The following is a 25467-nucleotide window of genomic DNA, read 5'->3' on the forward strand; positions in this document are numbered from 1 at the left end:
TGTAAATATTTACAGACTTTCCTGTTTGTAACCATCTTATAGAAACATTAAGGTTTCTTTAAAGGATAATAAAATAGTGTTAGCATAAACCACTATAAGATTTTTGGGATCTGAATTTTTTTAGACTGTAGAAATGTGCTTTAGTCTAGGTCCCTACCCGTCCAACTGTTAGCTCCAGCCCCTGGGCCCAACTAATCTGGATTTATACAAAATGAAGAAGGCAAGCTAGTAATCTCCTGCATGTAAGATGTTAACCTTTTAACAGCACCTTACCCCCCTGATCAATTCTTTTAAGGACAGGAGCTCATCTAAGTCATGTGGCGATGTTAGGAAACTTTTGATGTTAAAAACTGTAAAAAGTAAAAAACAAAGTTTAAATGTTTCCTTGATTTACAAAAAGGCATATGTTTGCTACATGAAGCCTAAGGCTGTGAGCTGAGAATAGAAGAACCACCAGTGGCCTGAGAAGAACACGAGGAGCTCTCTACATCAGGCACTGATACAGACTGAATTTCCCTGAGCTAAAGAACAGTTCTCCACAAAGGCTCTGCCGCAACACGTTCTGCAGCTCTAGGTAACACCTGTGTTTCAGGATTACAGGGTTTTAAAAACAGCGGAAACTGATTGCAGATGTGCGATAATTCATGTGCACTGCATAGGAATCTGGACTAGTAATAAGGACTTACATCATGGGACATTCTTGTAAATTATCTTGACTTTTATCACAGAAAATTGATGGTGTGAATATGACTTCTGCAGGACAACAGTGAATGCTGCCTTTTGACAAGATAAATTCACATGATTCTGCAGTAATTTGGTCTTCATGCCTATGGAGAATAATATAACAACCTAACAATGCAGCACAACCACAGATTATGTTCCTACAAACTTTTATGCTTCACATATTTTATTTACAGAAGTAAATTTGCCTAACCACATTCCTGCTACCTTTAAAGGCCAATGCATATGTCCTAAATATACTACATAAATTAAAGCACTGAAATATGGCCTAGGGGAAACATAGGTTTTCTATCATCTAGATGTGTCTATTTCTACCTCTGGAGGGTCTGCGTGCTTCTTTAGGACTTAATTTAGCATGCTTCAGTCTGTGTTTCCATGGCAACCCCACTAGGTCAACCAATTGAAAGGCTGCAAATATTAGAAGGAGGAGTTCAAAACATGAGTGCCTTAATGAGCACTACTTACACTATTGTGTGAATTTATTTGGAATATTTAGAAATATATTGTTTTATGAAACATAATAAAAAGAATATCTATATTAATCAGTTTTTCACTTTCATTTCATACATTTTTCTATATATTTATTTATTGAATATTTTTTAGCAGACATTCATTTAATGGGTTATTGCAGCAGTCAGTCATTTTCTACCGCTTATTCCATAGTGGGTCGCGGGGGAGCTGGTGCCTATCTCCAGCAGTCTATGGGCGAGAGGCAGGGTACAACCTGGACAGATCACCAGTCCATCGCAGGGCAACACACAAACACTCATTCATACACCTAAGGTCAATTTAGAGTGACCAATTAACCTAACAGGCATGTCTTTGGACTGTGGGAGGAAGCCGGAGTACCCGGTGAGAACCCACGCATGCATGGGGAGAACATGCAAACTCCATGCAGAAAGACCCTAGGCTGGGAATCGAACCCAGGACCTTCTTGCTGCAAGACAACAGTGCTACCAACTGCGCCACCGTGCAGCCCCAGGTTATTGCAGCATTACAAACCAAATAGCTATACTAATTAGCTTTTTTAGTTTTCTTTTTTAAATATTAAAATCATTTAATTCATTTTCTTATATATTACATTTTATTTTCCATTTTTTCAAATTGATATTTATATTTTATTTAAATTTATTTTATTGTGCTGTGTATTATAATAAAATAAGACAGTGATAGTGAGATAAAGCCTTTTAAGGGCAACTTAAAGTGGATGTACAGTATCTAACACTACATGATAGGAGAATTGATTCCAAACATATTGGTACAAATATCCACAGGACAAATTTTCATGCTTGGACACATGCCTCGATTTAGTAAAAAAAAAAATGTTCAGGTATTTGCCAAAATGTACTTTAGTCCGTTTTAGTTTTTTTTTTGTTTAGTTTTTTTTTTCCAGCAAAAGCATTACATAAAAAAAATAATTGTAAATAAAATCCTTGTGGTCACAAGTATTTATTCATGACACAGGTTGAGTATAAAAACTTGAATTATTGCATTAGCTACAATTGTAATGTGTTTATATACAAAATACAAAACAATAAATGTATTAAAAAAATTTATAAATGCTATCATTTATTTTCTTTCAAGGCTTGGATGAAAATGAGATGTTTACTTGTCAGATGATGAAGGAAAAAACATATCTGTAACACTGTCAGCTCAACTCTCTGATCTGCTCTCTGCAGGAGATAATTAACACTTAAACAGAACAGGGTAAACAGCGAGCCCTGCAGTTTGTCAAGCATTTTTAACTGTTGAAATCAGTTTATGAATATACAAAAATAATAATAACAAAAACTACTAAAAGGCTAATCTTAAGCTTAGTATACATGTGCTCATAACTGCTTATATAGCATAAATAATACTGATGATAAAGCATATGTTCCTTCAGAAACTGCTCGTCAATATCAATGAGTCTGGGGTTACTGGGCAGAGCATTACGTCATTCTGGTGCAATCACTCTGCACTGAGGACCTCTGCTGGTGGAACACACTGAAATGCAATAGTGTTAAAAACACATGGGTGACGCAGGAACGTCCAGCATCGTTGCTGCACAACATGGCCCCATCAGACCTGCAGCATCAACTGCAGAGAGGGGGAGCTAGCTGAACAGCATAAAATAAAGCGCTACTGTGATTTTGGCTGTTTGATGGCTTTATGCCTTAGACAGCATTTGCAAGTAATCTCTAATCATCTTTTTTTCATGATTCCAATTTCTGTAAAGGACAATGATTTCTATGGTAAGGAAAGAGGTGCAAAAGAAGAATAATGGTGGACATTCAATCCTGTCATAAGGTAAGCAGACAAGGTCAGCAGTTGAAACAAGTAAAATGCACTGATTTATAATCTTGAGCTAAACAAAAGGTGCATTGTTATGACTATACAGAGAGAGAGAGTGGATGGGCACTTCCTCATCCTGACATCCAAATAAGATACCCATGATAAGTCTGGCTGTGAAATAAAAACACTGAAAAATACCATTAGGAGTAGAAAAGTACTGTGTTGTGCAAAAGTCTTTGGTTGCTCCTCATTTATTTACATACAGTAAAAAGGATTCATGTTTTGGACTTTTTTTAATTTTGTCTCATTACAACAAATTTTTATGTAGTTTATTAGAATTTTATGTTATACACCAACACATCATGGGGCATAACTGTGAAGTGGAAAGAAAAGGACACATCCTTTTCAAATTGTCTTACAAATCTGCAAAGTGTGCTCTGCATTTACATTCAGCCCCCTTTACTCTCATACCCCTAAGGCACTGCAACCGCTTAGATTCAGAAGTCACCAAATTCTTACAGAGAATTCATTTGTTTTTAGGGTAAATAAAGCTGTGCCGTGAAGGCCTCAGAGGTTTTTTGTGAGCTCTCCATCCAACCTGACTGAATCCGAACATTTTGGCAAAGAATGGACAAAACTTTTAGTCTACTCCATACTGGTAGAGACCAACTCCCAAAGACTCCCAAAGACTTACAGCGAAAGGTGGTTCTACAAATATTGGGACTGAATACAACCTGCAATAGCACACAAGACGTTTCAGTTTTTATTTAAATATATGGCAAAATCTATCTCATTTTACCTTCCACTTAACAATGTTGCACCCGTTTGTCCTTGCCAATTACATAAACGGTTAAACAGCATGAACAATATGTAAAAAAATATTGTGCTAGCCTTTCATGTTGTATCCAAAAGTGGTCTAGAGTACTACTTCTTATTTTCTGGAGGTCTTTTAAGGAACTACCGTGTCTATTTTGTGTCAGAATATTTAGAGACAATTTTTGTTGGTTTCTTTTCTATGTCACAAAAGAAAGACTTTCAAGCCCTAAAATTCATTAGATGAACTAGTGTTTTGTCTACAAATAGCAGAAAATGTCTCAGAAGCAGCCTGTTGGAAACAACCTCATTTCTTTGACTAAATCTATGAAATGTATGCAGGCTAAAACATGTTAAAAGACAACAATTGGTATTTTAGCTTCGACAAGGTGATTCCTACAAGCTATTAGCTGAAACGGAGGCGTTTTAGATCTGTGCTGAAACGTTTCCTGTTTTTTTAAGACACGACTGTCACATAATGTTCATCTAGTCAGGAAATATTTTATATATTGAGTCCAAAGCAGAAAACTTTGAGAAAGGCTGGACAATGATTTCAAACATGTTGAAGGTTAGCTTTAAAAGCAATACAAAAAGAGGGGTGGTTTAAAACAGTTGCACAGTCATGTTGAAGACAAAAATAAAAGTATAAAAGTGGATGTATTTTAAATCATCTAATATTTGCAAAAGACAGTTTTTTTCAAGACAACTAATTTGTTTTGGGCAGAACCATCAGCGCATGTTGAGGGTTTCATCATTTAGAAGCTTCCCTGATCAGAAAAAAGCAAAATTACCTGCCGTGACCTTTTAGCTTCTCATAAAACATAAACACCTGGAGAAAAAAAAAAACCTTAACAGCTTACTTTTAAGACCAAACTCTAAACACGTTTAGTCTTTTATACACAACTGCATAATAAAGCGTGCACAAGGGCGGATTGTCTTCACGCTCATCAGTGAATTTCTATGATTGTACACAGAAACTAATGTTTGGTTGACCTGATTAAAATCCCTCGCAGATCCACACATGTTTGCCATAAATCTGACATGTGCAGAGAGCTGAAAAGTATTTCACTCAGTGGTTAGGAAAATAAACGATAAGGTGGAGTGCTACACCATGAAGTGCATGTGTCCTTCAGCGCCCGTCACGATTACATCCATCCAGATACGCATGGCCTCAGGAGACGGCGCCACCATGTAGTACACCCGATCATGGGTCTTTACGCTGAACGTCAGAGAAGGATTGGGGCTCTGGTGTGTGGTGGTGGGTGGTATTTCGGAAATATGTGGATGGCGGGAGAGAGTGGGAGATAGGAGGGAACAAACGAGAGGACAAACAGATGTGAGATAGTTCACAGAATTGGGGCAAAAAATAGAGGGCCAAAAGTGCCACAATTCAATAAATAAATCAGTTGTCTATATAAAATTGGAGCTAAATATGTTAAATAAATAAATTTCTCAATATTAGTCAATTTATTAATTAGTTGATCTACTAACAACATGTGGAAATTATTAATTAAAACAATGACTGAAATGTGGGTGGGTATAACCAATATCATTTGCAGTATACTACTGTATCCATTTTTAGTCAAAATAATTTAAAGATGTATTTTTTTATTGAATTACAAAACTTGGGCCCCACAGAGGAAAAGCTAAGACTGCATTAGTGATCGAGGTGACTGATCTAAAGTCTACCTGCTGTGCTATTTAGTCAATTAATCACCCATTTAAGTTGATATAGATGCATTTCTTTTTTATACTTTATTTTCAAATTTGTTTAAGTTATATCATATGCATTAATGCTTTTTCTTTTACCCAACCTTTATATTTAAAGACATTTTCGCCCTCCCTATGGATAAAGCCATGTTACTGTAGGCACAGACACCTACTTTGTGTGCATTCTTTAAATGGTCATAGTACACCTCCTCTATGGCTTGGAAGTAAATGACTCCTTTCATCTTGTTCTCGTGTTTGTCTGCAGCAGAGAACATAAACAGAAACATAATTAAAGCTCTTCCTCAGCACCATGTTGTATCCAGATGTGTTTTCAGTGGAGTTTCAGTTGCAGACACCTTAGAGACAGAGGTGTCTACCTGCATAATATGTGAGCGTTCTTCGATTCTGGTCAAAGACAAACCAACGTTTCTTCCACGTCTTGATCTTTCCGCCCATTTTGACCAGGAATCCTCGGCAAGTTTTATCGGTGATGGCCAGATGGAAGCAGGCGTCTGGGTTGTGTCCAGCTGCCTCAATGTGACCGTGAAGGTCAAAGTCATCTTTTCTCGCAGGAAGGTAGCGAGTCAGCAGCCGCGACTATGGATAAAGTTTTAAATATATTATTTAGCTTTGTTTTCAATGTATTTACATCAAGCAGAACATCCAGTTTCAGTTGGAATCACCTGCGATCTCTGTTTCTCCCTGAGCTTCACCTCTCTTTCCACAAGTTTCTGTCTCCTGCTTGTCTCCTCCTGCAGACGTTTCTCCAGTTCCTCTCTCCTTCTTCTCTCCTCCTCCAGGGCCTGCCTTCGTATTTCCATCTCCCGCTCCTGCACAACCCGGTGGGAAAATAAATGCATGCATTTTCACACGCAAACACCACGTTTTGATTCGGAGCTGACTCTTTACCCGATGCTCGAGGAGTCTCAGCTTCTCAGCTTGGGCCTCTCGGAGTAAACGCTCCATTTCCTCAATTTTTGCCATATTGGAAGTGCTGGCACTAGGAGAAAAAGGACCAGGACTTCTCAAACAAAGAGCTTAAAGCATACAGAGTACATAGTGATTTTCTAAATTATGTTTAACCAATCAGTGTTTCACTGATTGTGACTAAATGAAACCAGTAGAGAAATAAGGCAAATGAATCCCCGCATTGTTTTTTTTTTTGACAGCACAGAGGTCCTTTAGGTGAAACTTTACAAATAATCAGTTCAAACTGATGAAAAGAACCTTTTATCGTCCGTCATAGTCGTTACTCTCTAACCTGGAGATGTTGTCCGGAGAGCAGGCGGAGAAACTGGTCTCCAAGCTGTCCGAACTGTCCACACTGACGGTGTCCGATACCTGGCTGTTGTCTGGGTAGGAGAAGGGGTCCAGGAACATGTTGGGCTCAGAGACCATCCTGCTGCAAAAATCGCTTTGCCTCTGTCTGTCATCGTTTATGTGAATGTAGCTGTTTCCTACCAAAAGAGGAATATGGCAATAAACTAAAAATAAACTGGCAGCATACAGAAACTACTGTTAAAATACTATCTTGAAGTAATATATTCCTAAATTACAATGCCTTGTAAAAAATATTCATGCCTGTTTTTACATTTGTGATGTTACAAAAACAAGTTTCAATAGATGTTGAGATTTTATTTGAAAGACCAATACAAAGTAGTCCATAATTGTGAAGCGGAAAGAAAAAGATACATTTTCTTCTTTTATTTTATTTTTTATTACAGATTAACCTGAAAGCATGATGTGTATCTGTAGACACTGGCAGGTTTTTATTCAGGACTATCCTGCAATTTACTCCAACTGTCTTCCCATCAATTCTGACCAGCTTGCCTGTTCCTCCTGAAGAAGAGCAGTCCCAAAGCCTGATGCTGCCACTGCCATATCTTACCATGGGGAAGTTATGTTGATATTATGCAATGTCACTTTTCCACTTTACATATAGCGTTTGTATAAGGGCCAAAAAAGAGTCTCCAATGTGGCTTATGCCAATACTTTTTCTTTCTTCTTTCAACAATAATTTCTAAATTATTTCTGCCACTTTTTTCTGTTTAATAGATGTCCTGTCGACTGATTCTTCCAACCAAGCGGAGGACCTCTGAACCTCTTCCAGAGTTCCTGGCAGCTTTTAGAGAAGCTGCCAGGAACAGGCTGCACAACTCGATCACTCGAGTTGTGCAGCCTGATCAGCCTGTCTTGATAGGTTTGCAGTTGTGCCCAGTCTTTGCATTTTTGAATGATGGATTGAACTGTGTTCAAAGCTCGGGATGTTGCTTTAGCATGTAACCCCGGATTTTATTTAGGGGTAGCAGAGAAAACAGGGCTGGATATAAATGAATACCAATACCTTATCAGATACCTTTTTGTAAACGATTTTGAAATAATTTTTCATCCACTTCACAATTATCCACTACTTTTTATCATTTAAAATCTAACAATGGTAAACGTGTAACAGTTCAAGGTGTTTCAATACTCTTGCTAATCACTGTATTTTCCGCAATGCCCCAAATTATTAATCCAGTCACATATAGAGGTTCAGAGCAAGACCATCTTCTACAACCCATGGTAGGATTTATTTTAGAACAAGATGCAGTTTTGTCACTGTGACCCACCCTTGGGCAGCCGGCGGGCTTTCACTTCCCGTGGGGAGAAGCTGAAGCCTTGTGGTATGACACTGCCACAGCTGGAGCTTTGGGATAAAGGTAGATGAGCCTGAGGAACAATTTGCAAGCACAAAGCATGTTTAGGACCAGACATTGTAGCCCAACTCCTCAAAGTTCTCTTAATCTTAATGTGTTTTGCAAGCAAGAGTCAAAGTGAGAATTCCTGCTTTAGGTGGATCAATCTCAAGGGAAAGGAGTTTTCTGTGTAACATGATAAGGCTATAAAACCTTCTCCTCTAAAGCCTGGAATCAGAATTATCAATGTCATTTTGCATTTTGGAGGCAGCTTCAACTGAGAAAAATATGAATAATTTAATTACAGCTATATCAGCTTTATATGTTTTTTAGATTTGTTTAGAAAATAAATCAGACCTTAGGAGGAAGTGTGCGTCCCAGAGATCTGCCATAGGAGCCAAGGAGCTGTTGGCTTCTCTTATGAGGAATGCTTTCGATAGGATTGGAAGAGCTTTCTTTGCTGCTTCTTCTCCTCTCCTTTAGGGAGTTCAAGTGCTGCAGCGATCACACAAATCAGAGAAATCACAAAACAGGAAATTCTCCTGAAACTGCTGCAGCATTTCTGTAACCGACTCCTACCTCTTTGATGGCAGCAGGGTTGTTGATCAAACTTTGCCCCTCAGACAATTCTGCATACTTTCCTTCCAAAGACAGCAGCTTGTGTCTCTCCTGCAGACACCAGGCAGTCTTCATCTCATTAAAATTAAACATTTTTTACCTCTTCATGCAGAGAGTGTTTTTTACTTTACCTTTTGAAGCATGACAAGCAGGTTGTTTTTCTCTCTTTGGAAGTTTTCTTTTTCTTGCTGAGCCTGTAAAGTGATCTGCGAGGATTGTTTCTTCAGAGTCATGATTCTTTCCTGCGGGGAAATAATCAACAAGGCGGCATCAGTGTAAAATATCTGCTGACTTTTACGAAGTGCAGAGAAGAAATATAGTGCAGTAAAATTAGCAGTGAGGGTAGAGATGTAGGTTGAACCATAAGCAGCAGTGTAAATGCAGGGCTTTGCTCCCCCTTTAGCATCCATTCATTTTGGCACATTATTAAAACAAACATCAACATGTTTTATTGGCATTTTATATGATAGACCACCACAGTATTGTATAATTGAGAATTAGATAGTAAAGGTTTCATAAACAAATATTATCTGAAAAGTGAGGTATTAACTTGTGTAGAGGCCCCTTTTCTTTGATACCCCTAAATAAAATCCATTGTCACTAATTGTCTTTTGAAGTCTAATTAGGGAATAGAGTCCATCTATATGTAAGCTGATCTCAATATAAACTCAGCAGCTCTTTGCAAGTCACAAAGGTCTGGTAGACAACAAACAGTATTTTGAAGACCAATGAGCACAGCAGACAGGCCAGGGATAAAGCTGTGGAGAAGTCAGGAGGACCCTCAGAAATTCACAGTTTAACTATTTGTTTTTCTCTCCACAAATCTGTCCTTTAAGGACAAGTGGCAAGAACAAAGCCTTTGATCAAAGAGATCCATAAGAAGTCCAGTTTGCTCTTTTTCACAAGTCAACAACTGACTGTTTTAGATCAAAGTATATCAATGTGTTAGACTGGCCTTGTCAAAGTCCAGATCTAAATCCAGTTAAGAATCTGTCCCACAGATGTTCTCCTTCGAATTTGATTGTGTTACTTTTAAGGCAGAACAGGCAAAAAATCTCAGTCTCTAGATGTGCATAGGTGGAAAAGGCATGCACCTAATTGTACAAAATTAGAATTTGGTAATAAAAAACAGAAAAACAGTTCAAGCCAAAGGAATTTTTTTGCAAGGCACAATTGTGCTCACTATTTTGCAGCTTTTCATGCAAAACCTACAGACACATTAATAACAACAAATATATAAAGAAAATTATAAACTTAAAAATGTTTTTAACTTTTACATTGTGCTATTTTTTATAGTGACTCAATATTAGAAATTGCTCATGTCTTTGAGGAGGTTAGTAATTTCAACTGGACTTCACAAAAGGTACTTTTGTTAGATTTCATTCAAGGCTTCAAAGCAGCGGTTCTTTAAGATAAAAAGCTGGGGAGATGCGATGGCAGCACAGCATGCAAACTCAACAAACTGGCTCTACCTTGCGAGTGATGCTGAGACGCTGATACTCTGCGATGTCCCGCAGCAGCTCTTGGCTTTGGCTCTCCTTTTCCTCTTCCTGCTTGATTTCTCTTTCCAGCTTTTGAAATTCCAAATCCTCTGAGGTTTTTGCCTGCTCCTCTCTTTCCTGGGACATCAAAATATATGAAAATTTGGTTGACTTCACACAGTTTAATCATAATTTTAACAGATGAGTATGCAATAGAAACAATATGATCCAGGATTAGTTAGAAAAAGGTCACAAAGAAGAGTAATGAGTAATAGATGCATTGGGAAAGGAATGGAAGGGCAGAACATGAATGTGAAAAATTAGAACTGTAGTGTTTGTTTTTTTTGTTAGTTCAGGTGCTTAAGGGCCATTTCAGCCAGGTGTTTTAACTGGACTTTTTAATAGCCTAATTTGGAAAGGCTTATACTTCGGTATTTGGACAGATGGTGAGGGTTTCTTAGCTGATTTTATATTTGTGCTAATCCCTCTTTAGGTTTAGGGATTTCATTATTTACTTTGGAAAACTAAGTTAGTTTATTTAGTTTTAAAGATAATGTTACAGAAACTTTCTCACCGGGTACTCTGGCTTCCTCCAACAGTCCAAAGACATGCCTGTTAGGTTAATTGGTCTCTCTAAACTGTGTGAATGAGTGTGTGCGTGGTTGTTTGTGTGTTGCCCTGCGATGGACTGGCGACCTGTCCAGGGTGTACCCCGCCTCTCACCCATAGACTGCTGGAGATAGGCACCAGCTTCCCTGCCACCCACTATGGAAGAAGAGGTTGAAATTGACTGACTGCCTGACTGACTGTTACAGAAACATTTTTAGGACCCTGTGGTTCAACTGGACCAATCACAACAAAAGGTCCTCATGTGAGTCTTCTGTTTCCAAACTATTACAACTGTATAATGAATTTATAATAAAACAATACATTAAATATGCTTATTTTTCCACCAAAAACCTAATCTTGCAGCCAATTCATGGATTGCTTTTTTAGACACTTATCGCACACTTTTACCTGAGATTTTTCTGTATTGCTTGTTCTCTCGAAACTTTGCATTTTTGCTTTGAGTTCCTCCAACAGCTCCTTTTCCCTTAGCAGCTGAGCCATCTCAGACTCTTGTTCTCCGTCCAGCAGGGCGCACTCCACCTCCATCTGCAGGAAAAGGCAGACAAAGTGGTGTAAGTGGACATGGCTTTGCCATCATATGGGTTATTAGTGAATTGGCTGAGAGCATTGGAAAAATATGCTTTCCGAGTTTTATGTAGGTATTTGTGATTACTTATAAATCTGTTGCAATATAGGTTTATGCAGCATTGTTGAAAATGTTTTCCTAATGAAATATATGTATAAAAAAATACGATCCACAGACATAAACTCACTGGCCCCTTGTACACCTTTTCAGTGCTTGTTAACACAAATAATGACCAATTACAGAGCAGCAACTCAATGCACTTAGGTATCAAGAAGTGGAGACAACAACTTGCTGAAGTTCAAATCGAGCATGATAGTGGTGAAATAAGAGGATTTAATGACTGGACATTGTTGTTAGACATGCTGGTCACAGCCTTTCAGACACTGCTGTTCTGCTGGGATTTTCGCACACAACCAATTCTTTAAGGTTTACAGATAATGGTTCAAGAAATATCCAGTGAGCTGCAGTTGGCTGACTGGTTTGAGATGAATTTATGCAAAATGTCAACTCTAAATGCACAAAAAGTAAAACAATGATGCAGAGGGAACACAAGCACCAGAAGACCCCACCGGGTGCCACTCCTGTTACCTGAGAAGATGAAAGCAAGGCTGCAATTCAAAAAAGGATCTATGTCTGCCTTGAATAAATTTCAGATTGTAGGTGTTGATGTAATGGAAATGGGGATATTTTGTTTTCTGGGCACAATATGTGTGTTTAGTACCAACTGAGCATCATTTAAACACCAAAGCCAGCCTCAGGATTGTTGCTGACAATATGCCTCCCTCTTATGTCCATCTTCTAATGGTTACGTCCAGCGGGATATTGAAGCATGTCACAAAACTCAAGTTGATTTCTTTAACATGATGAGTTCACTGAACTCTGCAGTCACTAGAGCTAAATGTGACTACTATGGATCCGCATCATGGATGTGTAGCCAAAAAATGTACGACTCTGTGATGCTGTGTTAATATGGACCAGAACCTCTGAAAATATTTCTGATACCTTGTGAAATCTATGCACAAATTAAGGTCGTTCTGAAGGCAAAAAGGGGTCCAAAGTGGTATTAGCAAATTAAATAATAAAGTGTAAAAATGAGCGTGAATTGAATGCGGCTGAGGTTTCTCCTCGAAAGTTTTGACATCGTACATTATATTAAAATATATAAATTGTCAAGAGTCACATTCTCACTTTGCAGTAAGTAAAAGTATGAGGACAAAGGTTATTGTTACATCCTTATTTATGCAACGTTACAATATTGTCATTCCGAACAAAACTGCAGTTGAATTAAAATCAAGTCCAGCAAATCAGGTACAGTAATGATGATATCAGCAATGCTTTTGATGTTAGATGTGAAGATACAATGGCCTGTAGATTGGTAAGCATTGTTGGCTAAGTGGATTTATTTGTCAACTACACTTATCAGGTGGTATCAGGTCAACAGGCTTGAGGTTAAAGTTCCAGAATCACTAAAAAAGAAAGTTGGTGAAATAGTCTTAATGTCTCATAATTTCCACTGAATCTTAGGGCTGAAGACACTTGTTATACTAGTGCAGTCTGAGCTTGCTCTGATGACAGCATCCCAACATGTAGAGTAGATAGATACAAAGCAAAACAGGCTGAATATTCAAGGAACATCCAAAGAAATCAGCCCTACTTTGTCATCAGTCTATATTAAACAAGAGCTGCTGAAATCTCAGTTGTGCGCATATATGCTGTTCTGCATGGGCTACCTCACGCAGAGACTCCTCCATCTGGTTGTCCAGGTCTTTGATCTTCTGCTCCAGCTCTTCAATGTTGTTCAAAACCTGGATTCTCTCTTCCTCTATATGAGTTACCTCCTGTTTCAGCTGCATGCTCTCCAATGCCTGTAGTGAGATCAGGAATGTAGCAAATGTAAACACACAACTAAGTTGTCCAAAATGCCAATACCATTACAATAAAAAGCTTTGAACAAGATAAGAAACAGTTTTCATTGTTTATGCTGTTGGAATAATTTGTCAGTGGATAGCTTTGGTTTGTATTAAGTTACACAACAGCAGCTGCTGTCAAACTCATCCAAAAATGGGTCACTGGCAACAACGGCAGAAATCTTTTCCACTTTGTGCAATGGAAATCTCTATCAGAGCTGGGCTACGCCAGTCATGCCAAGGAACTCCCACATATTGCACCATCTGGAAACATGTCTAAAATATCCAGTCACAATCATGTGAATTTAAGCGAGACATCTTTGAATAAAAGTATTCTTCTTTAAAGGAGCCAGGTGGATTATTTTCTGGTCAGACACTTGTGTGTTTAGCAAGTCTTGCTGATTTACAGTTTGACAGATGTGCTACAAGCGGTATTTTGTCCAGCACACACTCCTCTGAGGAATGTTGGAGATGGAAGATGTGTTATTTGGAGACTGTAAACCACTGTCACAACTGAAACACAACAGAAAATCTGGACTCATCCTAGATCCAGCAATTCATAAGTGCTATAGCTAAAGGAAATATAAATACCTAGGTTATGCACATTTCAGTTTCTCATCTCAATCACTTCAATAGATGTTGTAAACATCTGGAAAAGTGCAGATCTTTGCCATGCTTGCAGTCTTACATGCACACCCGTGCACAGCTGCTTATACACATGAACACATGCACACTCTAATTCACTGTGGAATCAAGTCATTTCCTGGCCCCCCTCTTACCCCTCTTCAGGAGTTTGAATGTTTCAATGCTGAAACAAAACTTGAACTTCTTCATTAAAACCAGACATTGTTAGGTTACCGCTCCACAGTGGAACAAAGAAAAAAAAAGGCTAGAATGGAAAAAGGTACCCTCTCTGGCAGCAAAAAACTCCCACATAATTTGCTATATGGCTGGTATATTATGAATTTGTAGATTAAACATGTTCATTTATTTTTGACAAAGAGCAGTGAAGTTTTACAGTTTAACATCACCAAAAAAGGTGGTGGAATGAAAAATGAGGTCATATTGTAGTGACTTCAAAGGGTGAAAACAGGTTTGAGCAACTCTAATTTCCATGTTTATATGTCTGTCCAACCCACATAAACAGGAACTGTACAAATTGCTAAGTGCACAGTCTTACAGTACCAAAAAAAGGCTTTAGTAAATGAATTTATGTGCAGAAATTATGCAGAAAACACCACAAGATACAGACCTGAGGTCTACACATTTCCAGCTTTCCAGTTTTGACCAACAAAACCTGTCTTTGAATAAAGGGTATTATTTTTAACATAGTTTGACATTAGTTTATTGGAAACCTTGTTATCTGTCCTTTAGTGGAAATGTGGATAGGAAATACCATTTTACTTTGCAAATAGGTAAACAGGCACAGATAAACAGACTGTCAGCCTTAAGATTACCTGCATTCCACAGGAGGGGAGAGCCTCATTAGTTCATTTAATACATAGTTTTACTACAGGGTAGATTTTTCTAATCATTCTGTAACAGGAAATAACAAGTTAACAAACCTTCCTCTGACTGCTAGTAAAAGCTGTACCAACAGTGATTAGAGAGAACGGTCTTAGAGAATAAATGTTATCAAAGAACATTATGACTGTGTCATCAATAGGCTTTTGGTTAGATTGGGTATATATATTTTTGAAGATTGCCTATCCTGGCAGACCTGGGATTTATGAAATTCCACAATTTCCACTAAAATATATATACAGTATATATATATTTTTTCTTTACCATTTCCTTGTATCTCTATTTAAATCTCTTTGCTTTGATGGAGCTTACTTTGGATCTGTGGTGTGTAGAAGGAGAAGGAGCGCTGCTGTTCAGACTTATAGCAGGTGAGTGAGACCTGTAGTTTCCCTGCTGACGCTGGCTGGCCTGCTGCTCCTCAAGAAGCTGAAGATCTCTGGCTTTGGCCCCACAGCAGGTGTCTTGAGCAGTGCTGCTGGGGCAGTCAGAAAACACAGACTCATCGTCTGACACCTGTAGCTTCTCCAGCTCCTTATTAATCTTTTGCAGATCAGAAACAGCTGACCCTGTTGGCTCTCTTGCCACCTGTCCCAATTCAGTGCACAGGCTTAAGATGGTCTCTAGACGCTGGCATTCCTGCACACAGAAGATTTTTCGTCTTCGTAATCATTGTGTTATTGAATCGGTAAATCGAATCAAAGGTAGAAAAAATATAGAAAGAACAACTCACCAATTTCTGCACTTTCTGCTCCCTGAGCCGTTCATCTCTCTGATGCTGGTGATAGTCTCTTAGCTCTTCTTTGCCATTCAGAGAACTGATGCTGCCCACTCTCTGTCCTGGACTTAACCCGCCTTTCCCAAATGACAACCTCCTCTCTCCTAAGCCCAGATCTAGGCCTGTGCCATCAATCTCTACACCCAGAGAGCTCAGGGAAGCAAGGCTGGACCTCCTGGATGTGCTGGGCATGCTTGCTGGCACTGTCACATCTGGGGGCTGCTCAAGGGAGGAAAGACTGCGCCTCTGTCCTGCTGAGACCATCACTCTATGGGAACCCACTGAATGACGAGAGGGCAGCGACAAAACAGGGGGATCTGCAGCATTGTGAAGTCGTGGCAAAGAACGGCTATGCATCCCCAGGTTGTTGAGGGAACCAGTGGAGTATTTCCTCTGCCTTAACTCTCCAACAGCTTTGCTTTGAGAGTTGAGTCTACGGCTCATTCGGGGGCTGGATGGCACACTGGCTGCCCCACTCTTGATCCGGGGAGAACGAGGCACTGGCTCCCCATAGGAGGACAGCAGAGAAGTTCCATCTGATGCATTAGAGAGCAGCAGACTGTCTTGTGACTGGTGGCGAGAATAGGAATGACGAAACAAGCCATTGGAACTAATCTGGTGCTCGCCCTGACGGGGCGACGGAGGCACACTGTTACTGTTAATGTAAGAAAAGTTTCTGGAGGCAGAAGGTGGTCTCTCTGTGTTGCTGAGGATAGACAGTGGCCTGCTGGGCTGGCTAGCAACTGGTGAAGGTACGCTAAGGTACTTGCGACTGCACTCTGCTGCCCTCAGGCTGGCCTCAAGAGCACTCTTTCTGCGCTGCAGGGTCTCCATCAGTTCCTGAAGTTCTGCTTTAGAGCGAGAACTTCTCAGCAATGCCCCCCCTCCTGAGCTGCCACTGTTGTGCTCAATCTTCAAACAGTCTGGAAAAAACAGAGGGTTGATAAAGCATAAAATTCTTTCACTTTTTGGACTTTATACAACAATACTTTACACTAACAGCCATATTAAACTAAATGTCTTTAACTCACAAAGCAGCAGCTGTGCTACAAAAACTGCTATCTTATGTTCTTGGTAAGAAGAGGGAAAAACCACTGAAGAATGTACGCTCATGCGGTTCTGAGGCCAATACAAACACTGGCTCAGTCACTGGCCTGGTCTCTTCTAAAAATGGAAGAATGCTCATGAACCAAGACAAGGCAGACTACATCATTGTCCCAACTGCAAATAATATCCTGAGAAGAGTCAAATACCAAACCAAGCAGAGTAATGAAAGTGTCTGAATCGGCTCAGCCAGACGCTGAATATACAGTACAAGTAACTACAGTTTATCTGATTTTATTACATGGTTCTCCGTTTCTCCATAAACATTAGTTTTATAAACCATTTCTGGGTTTTAATATATTACTAATGACAGAGAATATCTGCTGCCCCATTTAATGTAATGCCTTCTTAAAAAACTGAGAAAATAATACATGCTTCAGTATACACTGAAGACATTTGTATACACTACAGTATACAAACAGTGTGAGTGGGGTCTTCAGATGAGCTCAAATACATCTAAAGGTTTCCTTACTGAGCAATCATTTCACCTTTGATGACTACATTTCTGAACTCTATAAGGTACTGATAAAGTACTGACAACCTGTTGAGAAATTCTCACTTCTAAATCATTGAAAAGTAAGACAAGCTGACCTTAACCAAACTATTTATTTAGACCCTAATGCATCTCATCTTGCTGGATGTTAACCATGTTCATGTGCTTTTTAATATATTTGGAAAATTACATTTTATTAAAAAACAGATACAGATTTACTGCTGATCACTGAGCATTTACAAATTAGGAACAAGGTTTTATTCGTTTGTCTTACCAGAAGCGTAGCCCAAAGTGGCAACGGCGCTTCTTTGAGGAAGCATGCTGTTCATCACAATGATCCACCCTTTCAGATGAATCAGAGCCAAAAATGGACGATTCGGCTGGTACCTGTCCATGAAAACACTGAAAATTACTGAAACTCTCAACACAAGGCGTAAGATCAACAGAGCAATGGACATATTTGCACCACTGTGTCAAAGCCTAAGTTGGGATATAAAACAGGACTTTATTGGCTAAGCATTAATCAGTTTGAGACTATCATTTCAGATGTTAACACACACTCATCATCAGTTTCAAATATCATAGCAATTTGCGGGTTTTAGAATGGAATAACTTTATTAATAAACTATTAATAATTTAATAAACTTTATTTGTCTGACACCAAAGGTTACAGAAATTTGTCTTCGACAGGGCTCCACATCACCTTACACACACATACAAAATGTTCAAAAGGAATAGACACAATACTACACAATAACAAAGGGGATGAGAGGGTTCCTCTGTGATCAGGATGGCTTTCCTGATCACAGAGCACTCACAGAGATAAGATGGCGAAGTTTGTGAACCAATTGTTTTGCTAGCTTGATTTGTTATGAGTGAGAGTTTTATTTTCTGTTAGCTAGTGATGAACTTGTACCAAGATGTGATATTGAAGTTGAGAATGGATTCTATAAGTGACCCGTAAACCATGATTAAAAATGTTCTGCTAACGTTAAAATACCTCAGCTTCCTAAGAAGATGAAGGCACTGGAGGGCTTTATTACAAATCACGTCAGCGTGTATTTAGAAAGAGAGACAAGTGTCCATGTGTTCCCCAGATACTTAAAACACTCCACCTGTTAAACCTGCTCTACCTGGAAAGCTTCGAAGGCTTAAAAAGCTGAGATGATCATTTGTCCTTTTCCAGAATAATTATGCATTATATGACTTGGAATGGCTAAAATGAGCTTAAGTCCTAGTCTGTGGAATGTCCCTGAACTCAACCTTATAGAAATGTTATAGACTATGCTTAAAGGACAAGTAAACGAGGCAGTTCAAATGAGCTCTACCAATTTAGCCAAGGAGAGAGGTCAAACATTCAGATAGAATTCTTGATGGTTACTAAAAGTTTATCATTTCTCTACAACTAACTAAAGAACATATCAAAATATTAGTTAGTACGTGCGTATATTTGAGTGTAAAAAAAGTATTTGACTTTTACAGATTTCTTATGTTTCAGCTGTTTTGTAACTTTTAAAGGTTTCCGATCATCAAACAAATAAGATCACACAAAGATAACCCCAGTCAGTACAAAAGCTATTTTTAAATAGCATTTTCATTTATTAAAGAAAAAACATATTCATTCCAACTTATGTAAAAAAGCAATTGGTACCCTCGATAAAAAAATGAACTGTAATGAACCTTATTTTTTTGGCTCACACCAACTACACCCAGTCCTAATTACAAGCTGACTACTAGAATCAAGAAATTACTGAAACAGAAGATGTGTGACAAAATTAAGAAAGCTTAAAGGTCTCAAAAACTAACACATCATGCCCTAATCTAAAGAAATGTAACAAACATAATCAATGACTTCAGGCTGGAATGGGTTAAAAAGCTAAAGTTCTAGGGCTTTGGGACTCCAGTGAACCACACTGTGAACCATTATCCACAAATGGAGAAATCACAGAGCAGTGAAAAAACTTCCCAGGAGTAGTTAGCCTATCAAAATGACTCCATGAGCACATCGACATCCAAAGCACTGGAGGTCTCACCTGTCTTAGTTAACGTCAGAGTTCATGATTCAACATTAACAGCCTGGGCAAAATTAGCATCCATGGGAGAGATCCAAAGCAAAAACATCATGTGACCAAAAAGAAAACAAAAGCCCATCTCACATTAAAAACATGATTTCAGATGATCCCCAAGACTTTTGTGAAAAGCATTCTATGGGCTGATGAGACAAAAGTAGAACTTTTTAGAAGCTAACAAAGCATTTAAGAAAGAAAAATGTAATACTGTCAAACATGGTGGTAGTAGCATGATGGTTTTAGGATGTCTTGCTGCCTGATGACCTGGACAACTTAATGAAACCGTGAATTCTGCTCTCTACCAGAGAATCCCGAATGAGAAAGTCCAGTCATCAGCCAAAGTAAAGATCTGGAAATGGCCTAGTCAAAATCTTTATAGAAAACAGATTGAAATACCATGGCATGACTGTAAACTCATCAAGTTTTCATGCTCCAAAAACCTTCCATTTAGTAAAGAAGAGTGGGAAAAAATTCCTCCACAGCAATGTAAAAGACTCATAACCAGTTATTACGAATGCTCAATGGCAGTATGTCGTGGCACAACTAGTTATTAGGTTGAGGCTTATTAGGGGGCAGTTATTTTTTCACATAACAGCAAGTTTATTTGGATAGCTTTTTCTTCCCTTAATGAAAGGAATCATCATTTCAAAACTGCTTTTTGTATTTTTTTGTCATCTTGGTCTTATTTTACCTTTGGTTTGAAACATTTAAGTATAACAGAAAAGCAAGAAATCTTTAAGGGGGAAAAGATAATTTCAGAAAAAGATAGTTTTAAATAAATAACTGAAAGCCTAACGTCCATGATGTGTCTATGTAACGTTCTCACCAGAACATAACATTGGTAAAGTGAAAGACTTTATGAAGCTCTTAAATGCCTTCTACTGCCATAGAATGCCTTAAAAAGGACCAACTCAACAATTGTAATAGAAATGAATCATTTTCTAATTACTTCCTGACTTGTTATAGTAAAATTACTGCAACACTGATCAATAGCTTAGTCTTATCAATAATAAGGCTTTATGAGACAAACTCTTCTCAATTAATTTATCCTTCATAATACCAGAAATGCAGTGCCTTAGTTCCAGGTGATATTCCAGATGTGCATATTTTACAGGAAAAAGGGGGAAAAAACTTTCCAATTAAAACAGACATTTTTATGGTGTGGCCAGTTTTCCTAATAAAGTCTTAAAAAGTAGAATTATTTACTCCAATGACAATTATCCATTTTTTTTTTTTACCCTATTGGGTCTTTTACCTTTAGATTTTTATTTGTGGTACTTGTGACAGTATAGTTTTTGCAGTAAAATCAGTGAAGATTACCTTAATTATCCTTAAGAAAAAATAAAATAAATCTTCTGGCAAATACAACTGAGAAATCCATCACCAAATTCACACAGGTTATAGTTTTCAGTAAATGAGGATATAATTACTGCCAGAGACCCGACATAATTTTTTTGAATAAGTCAGACATTACTTGTTCCTAAATCAACAGACACACACACACACACACACACACACACACACACACACACACACACACACACACACACACACAGTACTGAGAAAGACAGAGACGGCTGATCTGAGAGTTTCTGGTCCTGCTGTCTGGAGAGAGCTCCAACAGGAAGCAGGGTATCCTCTTACACAGTCATATCCAGTCAGCATGAGTTCATTCTTCAGACCTTGAAGAAAAAGATAGTCGGGGAGAAGTCCACCCACCCACCTCAAATCACAGACAGGCAATGTTTGCTGCATTACCCATGCTTTCAGGTCAGCAGGGTGGCGCACATGTAAACAGTTTGAGAAATGACCTCTGATAAGATAGCTTTCATCTAATCTGTGGGAAGGAAAGTATTTTTACATTGCGTAAAGCCCAAACCACAGGCAATTTTTTTTTCACATTGTTCAGGGAAACACAATTATATTTCCATGCTAAGAAAAGAATAACAGATGGGAAAACTTTGGCAGTTAAAAAATCCTAAAATGTTTTTTCCAGTTGGTAAACACACCATTACCAATTGCTATCATATCACGGTAACAGCAATGGAGATGGTTCTAAAGCCCTTTGAAGAGAATCGGATCCATTCCTTTTAAAGACCCATTAAAAAAACTGACTTATTTCTTTTTATATTTATTGAGCTTTAAAAAGCCAGCCTGGGATAACTCATTTTGTCCTGGAAACAGTCATGAGGAATGATGGGATAAGATGTTTTGTTTGATCTCTGATCTGAACATTAATACTTATACATCCAACCAACATACAGTATAAACAGTTTTTGGGATATATGAATATTAGTTATTCTGAAATATTGTATCATTTAACATGTGTGGGCTAGATTCTAATGGCCAATCTTTAATTTTTTCAAACTCATCTTAAGTTATTTGTCGCTTGCGACTTTAATGAGATAGCAAATATTCCTTTTTTACTTTATTATGCAGAAGCAACTGTGTTTTTCTTAGCTCAGACCAGTCATTCAGTCTTTGTTGTTTGTTGTCAATGTTGTTATTGAGGAAAGACGAATTAAAGTTAGCTAGTTTAATATCAGAGATGAATGAAGCTATAAAGAAGAAAACTGTGTTTTCTATATCCTGCTGAGATATGTCTGCAGCTCAGTCAGGCTGCAAAAAAAGTGAGAGAGACCAAGACTTGCACCAAACAACAGGAAGCCTTGATGTATTACAGCAAAGTTGCTTTGAGATTTCAACTTCTGTCTCTTATGGAACTTGCTTGATTTGGAAATATTGCCATTCTGTCGGGAATCTCTGTTGGGAGTTATTTTAGGGGTCGACATTCTCTAGGGCATATGTATGGAGACTGCTATTGGCAATGCTAACTGCGCTAACAGCACTAATTGCTAACCATAACAATTCTGCAATAACTGTAGTTTTGTTTTAAAATAATTGTAAAACCCCTTTTCACAGTGACTGCTCTCTCACATACATGGTGTGATGTTCCTAAAATAAATAACTAATGACCGTTCACAGCAGGAAGGACAGAAATACTTATATTTAATGTTCTTTCTGTTACTTGTATAATAGTTCCGAAAGAGAAATTGTAATTGGTGAAATCAGTAAAGCCAGGTAAAAGCTTTACGAATAACCAGAGGTCGGTAACTGACCACAACATTGTGATTGGGTACATTTCTATTTAATATTCAGTTTTTGAAGATAGAAATGACCAACAGCAACAAATAGCTGTGTTAAAAACAGGATTGTGTTAAGTACTTTGGAGACTAAAGGAGTGAGTAGTAAGAGATAGATTTGTGTCTTTGTCATATTTAGGTATTTGACCAAATAATGTAGAAAATGCAACAGATTTTTGTATTTGATGTTGCCTTTATTTATTTGTGTGATATATTTATTATTTGATTTTAGGCAATCTAATCACAACATAAAACAATCATATTTTCTATAAAATCACAGTTTAGGCACACATTTTTAAATAGTTATATTCTTCAAGTGTGAAATCCAGTGATCATGAAGGAAAAACCGTATCGGGTTTTTGAATCATCAAATCTACTATTCTATTAATTCATTTTTGTGACCTTTTGCACATTTCTTACAGAAAACTCTGACCCTCAGCCTTTGTTTCATTTATAACATAATCAAATTTGGCTGATTTATTCTGCTGTGTTTTACATTCCAAACACATTTGGTAGCAACTGTGAATGAAGCACTAATATAAACAAAGCAGAGCAGAGCAGAAGAGAGCAGCCTGATGTGAAATCTGAGACAACCTTGTCACTTTCCAGCAGCATCACTGTTTTATTCAAAAAGATTTATTAGAAAATAATGAACCTAAATATAATAAATGAAGAAAAAAAAAAAAACACTCACCTCTGTTTTCCGCCCCAGTTACATAGTTTAAAATCCTCTGCTGGCCATCTGTAAGTTTTGAAGTCCTCCTTCTGCCTGCCTCTCCGCTCTGAAGCAGCAGAGGAAAGTCTTCCCATGACAAAGGATCAGACAGGAGACCCTTTCCCCTCCCACCTTCAACTCTCTGCTGAGATTTTCTTCTCCAGGACGGGAGCAAGGGGGTGGGGGGTGGCGGGTGTGTTTACTTTTCCTGGGGGAGGCACAGTTGCTGCCCCACTCTGGTTGTGCAGGGAACTGCTCAAAATCCATAACAGAAAAACACAAGAAGCAGGAAGAATTAACTGAAAGGTGGCTTTATCAAAATATGTAAAGATTTTGAGGAGGTATCAACATTTAATCTCTCGTACCAAGAGATGTTTTTCCTCCAAACAGTGGGTCTGACCTCTAACCTCACACTGATCAATATCATGTGACTGTTAGATCATATTCCAGCACAGAGACGCTGAGTGAATTACTGCATATTTGCAAACGTCTTGTGACAAAGTCCATTCTCCGTTTTCAGATTCCCTGTCTAAACCACACCTCCTGTCAACAGTTTCTGAGCGTTTTTATTTGCAAACAAATTTGACTCAGCCAGACTTTTACCACACAGTGAAGCCCTCCCACATTGTGTTTAATGCAAGAAAAGGTGTCTGCATAAGTTGATGGTAAGACTGTTGTTTCAGCAGTATATGTGGAGGCGGGTAGAGGCCCCGTTGCTGTCTTTGAATCAGGGCCAACCTCACTCCCCCAGACTACAGGGTAAAAACACTTAAAGGCAGAGAAACCAGCAACATGCAGCATCCTGCTCATTTAGCCTCTTCTCCTTTTGATAACAACAAGCAAGTAGAATAAATGAGAAAAAAAAGTTATTCTAAAAGAATAACTTTTAGAAAAATCCCCTAAAACCTTCCTGAACCATTACGCAAAAAACCTCCAATGACATCATAGGGAGGGGGCTGTGGAGCGCAGCCTTGACGAGATGATTACTTCCAGATACAGAGCTGGGGTCTTTGTCATTAAAACACACACACTCACCAGTCTGACCAGCTGTACTCTTTATACAGCTTCAGCAGAGTACAAATATACTGGGACACTCTAAATTTATTGCCAAAACAATGGTTTTATTGTCACAGAGCACTGGAATGTTTGACAACTTCCTGTCCAAAAACATAAAAAATGTATGATTTGAAAGTTACCACACAGATCTCCTGCTAACTGCTACATGTGCAGGCTTTTTTAATATGCAGACTAAAACCATGTGTAAAAGGATTCTGAGTAGAGGTTGAGAAGTAAGGAAGAGGGGAGGAATATGGGGGGAGATTTGTGTTAGATTTTTGGGAGGGGGTGTATGATCGTCTCTGGTGATTGTAGGGAACTCTGAGTCAGAGCAAAAAGTCTAATGTGTCAAAAATATGAGAAACTTCTCTTAGTTTTCTTTAAAATGTATTTAAGCCTTATACATGTTTTTTATTAGTTTTAGAGTTCAAAGTTATGCATCCCCACATTTTCAACTCCAACTCTCATTTCTGTCCTCACACAGATGGAAAACTGTCTCTAAAAGATGCATACTTTTACAAAGCAGTTCTTGCATTTGCCGATGGCTTAATTAGCATAATGTGACCCACATCACAGATGTTTATAGATTAAATTTAGATGGCCAAACTCAGTTTAAGAAGAAAATTGGCTAAGGTCAGTTAGCTATTTGAGTCTTTGTTAAGCCAGAGATGTTGTAATTACAGGGTTGCCATGTTTTATTCCTGAACAGGGTTTAATCCTATCTGTATATTGTGACGCTTTGCTCATAATTCATATGTGATTAATAACTTTGATCTAAATGCTGCAAACAAAAGACAGAATAGTCAGCCCATAGCTGACTTATTGCATCCTCAACATGCATGCAGAAATAAATCCTGAACGTGTATCATCAGTGCTTTGCTGAAGTATTCATTTCACTTAAACTTTTAAGGATTTATCACATTGCATTTTTGTATGAATTGGATCCAGTGCTTCTGCAAAAATACATTTTTAATCTTACCATAGATTCTGAATTAGATTTACGTCTAACTGGGCCATTCTAACACATGAAATGCTGTGATCAAAATAATTCTATCTACCTTTGGCTGGATGTTTAAGATTGCTGTCCTGCTGGAAGGTCAACCATAACATCAATTAGTTTTAGCTCCATACATAAACTCTGACAAGCTTTCATATCCCTACCCGAGATAACATA

The 25467-nt window shown here is 38.2% G+C and overlaps 1 protein-coding gene across 2 annotated transcripts; it reads right to left on the bottom strand.

The window, feature by feature from the left end:
* Positions 1-2174: 2174 nt before the first annotated feature.
* On the bottom strand, positions 2175-23367 carry phldb2a (pleckstrin homology-like domain, family B, member 2a). Of its 2 annotated transcripts, XM_047379727.1 has the most exons (18): positions 23217-23367; positions 17585-17697; positions 15669-16636; positions 15504-15574; positions 15251-15410; positions 13238-13372; positions 11330-11467; positions 10304-10450; positions 8963-9073; positions 8793-8882; positions 8571-8708; positions 8148-8247; positions 6800-6995; positions 6448-6538; positions 6222-6368; positions 5916-6135; positions 5712-5797; positions 2175-5073 (listed from the first exon to the last, which is right to left on the bottom strand). In XM_047379727.1, exons 1-18 carry the CDS (start codon positions 23330-23332, stop codon positions 4933-4935), a joined length of 3168 nt encoding a protein of 1055 aa, XP_047235683.1. In that variant the 5' UTR covers positions 23333-23367; the 3' UTR covers positions 2175-4932. The 2 variants fall into 2 exon arrangements, with proteins under 2 accessions (XP_047235683.1, XP_047235682.1); XM_047379726.1 differs by having other exon boundaries at positions 15251-15574.
* Positions 23368-25467: the final 2100 nt, after the last annotated feature.

The sequence above is a fragment of the Girardinichthys multiradiatus genome, chromosome 11, assembly GCF_021462225.1.
Source record: "Girardinichthys multiradiatus isolate DD_20200921_A chromosome 11, DD_fGirMul_XY1, whole genome shotgun sequence".
NCBI classification, from domain to species: Eukaryota; Metazoa; Chordata; class Actinopteri; order Cyprinodontiformes; family Goodeidae; genus Girardinichthys; species Girardinichthys multiradiatus.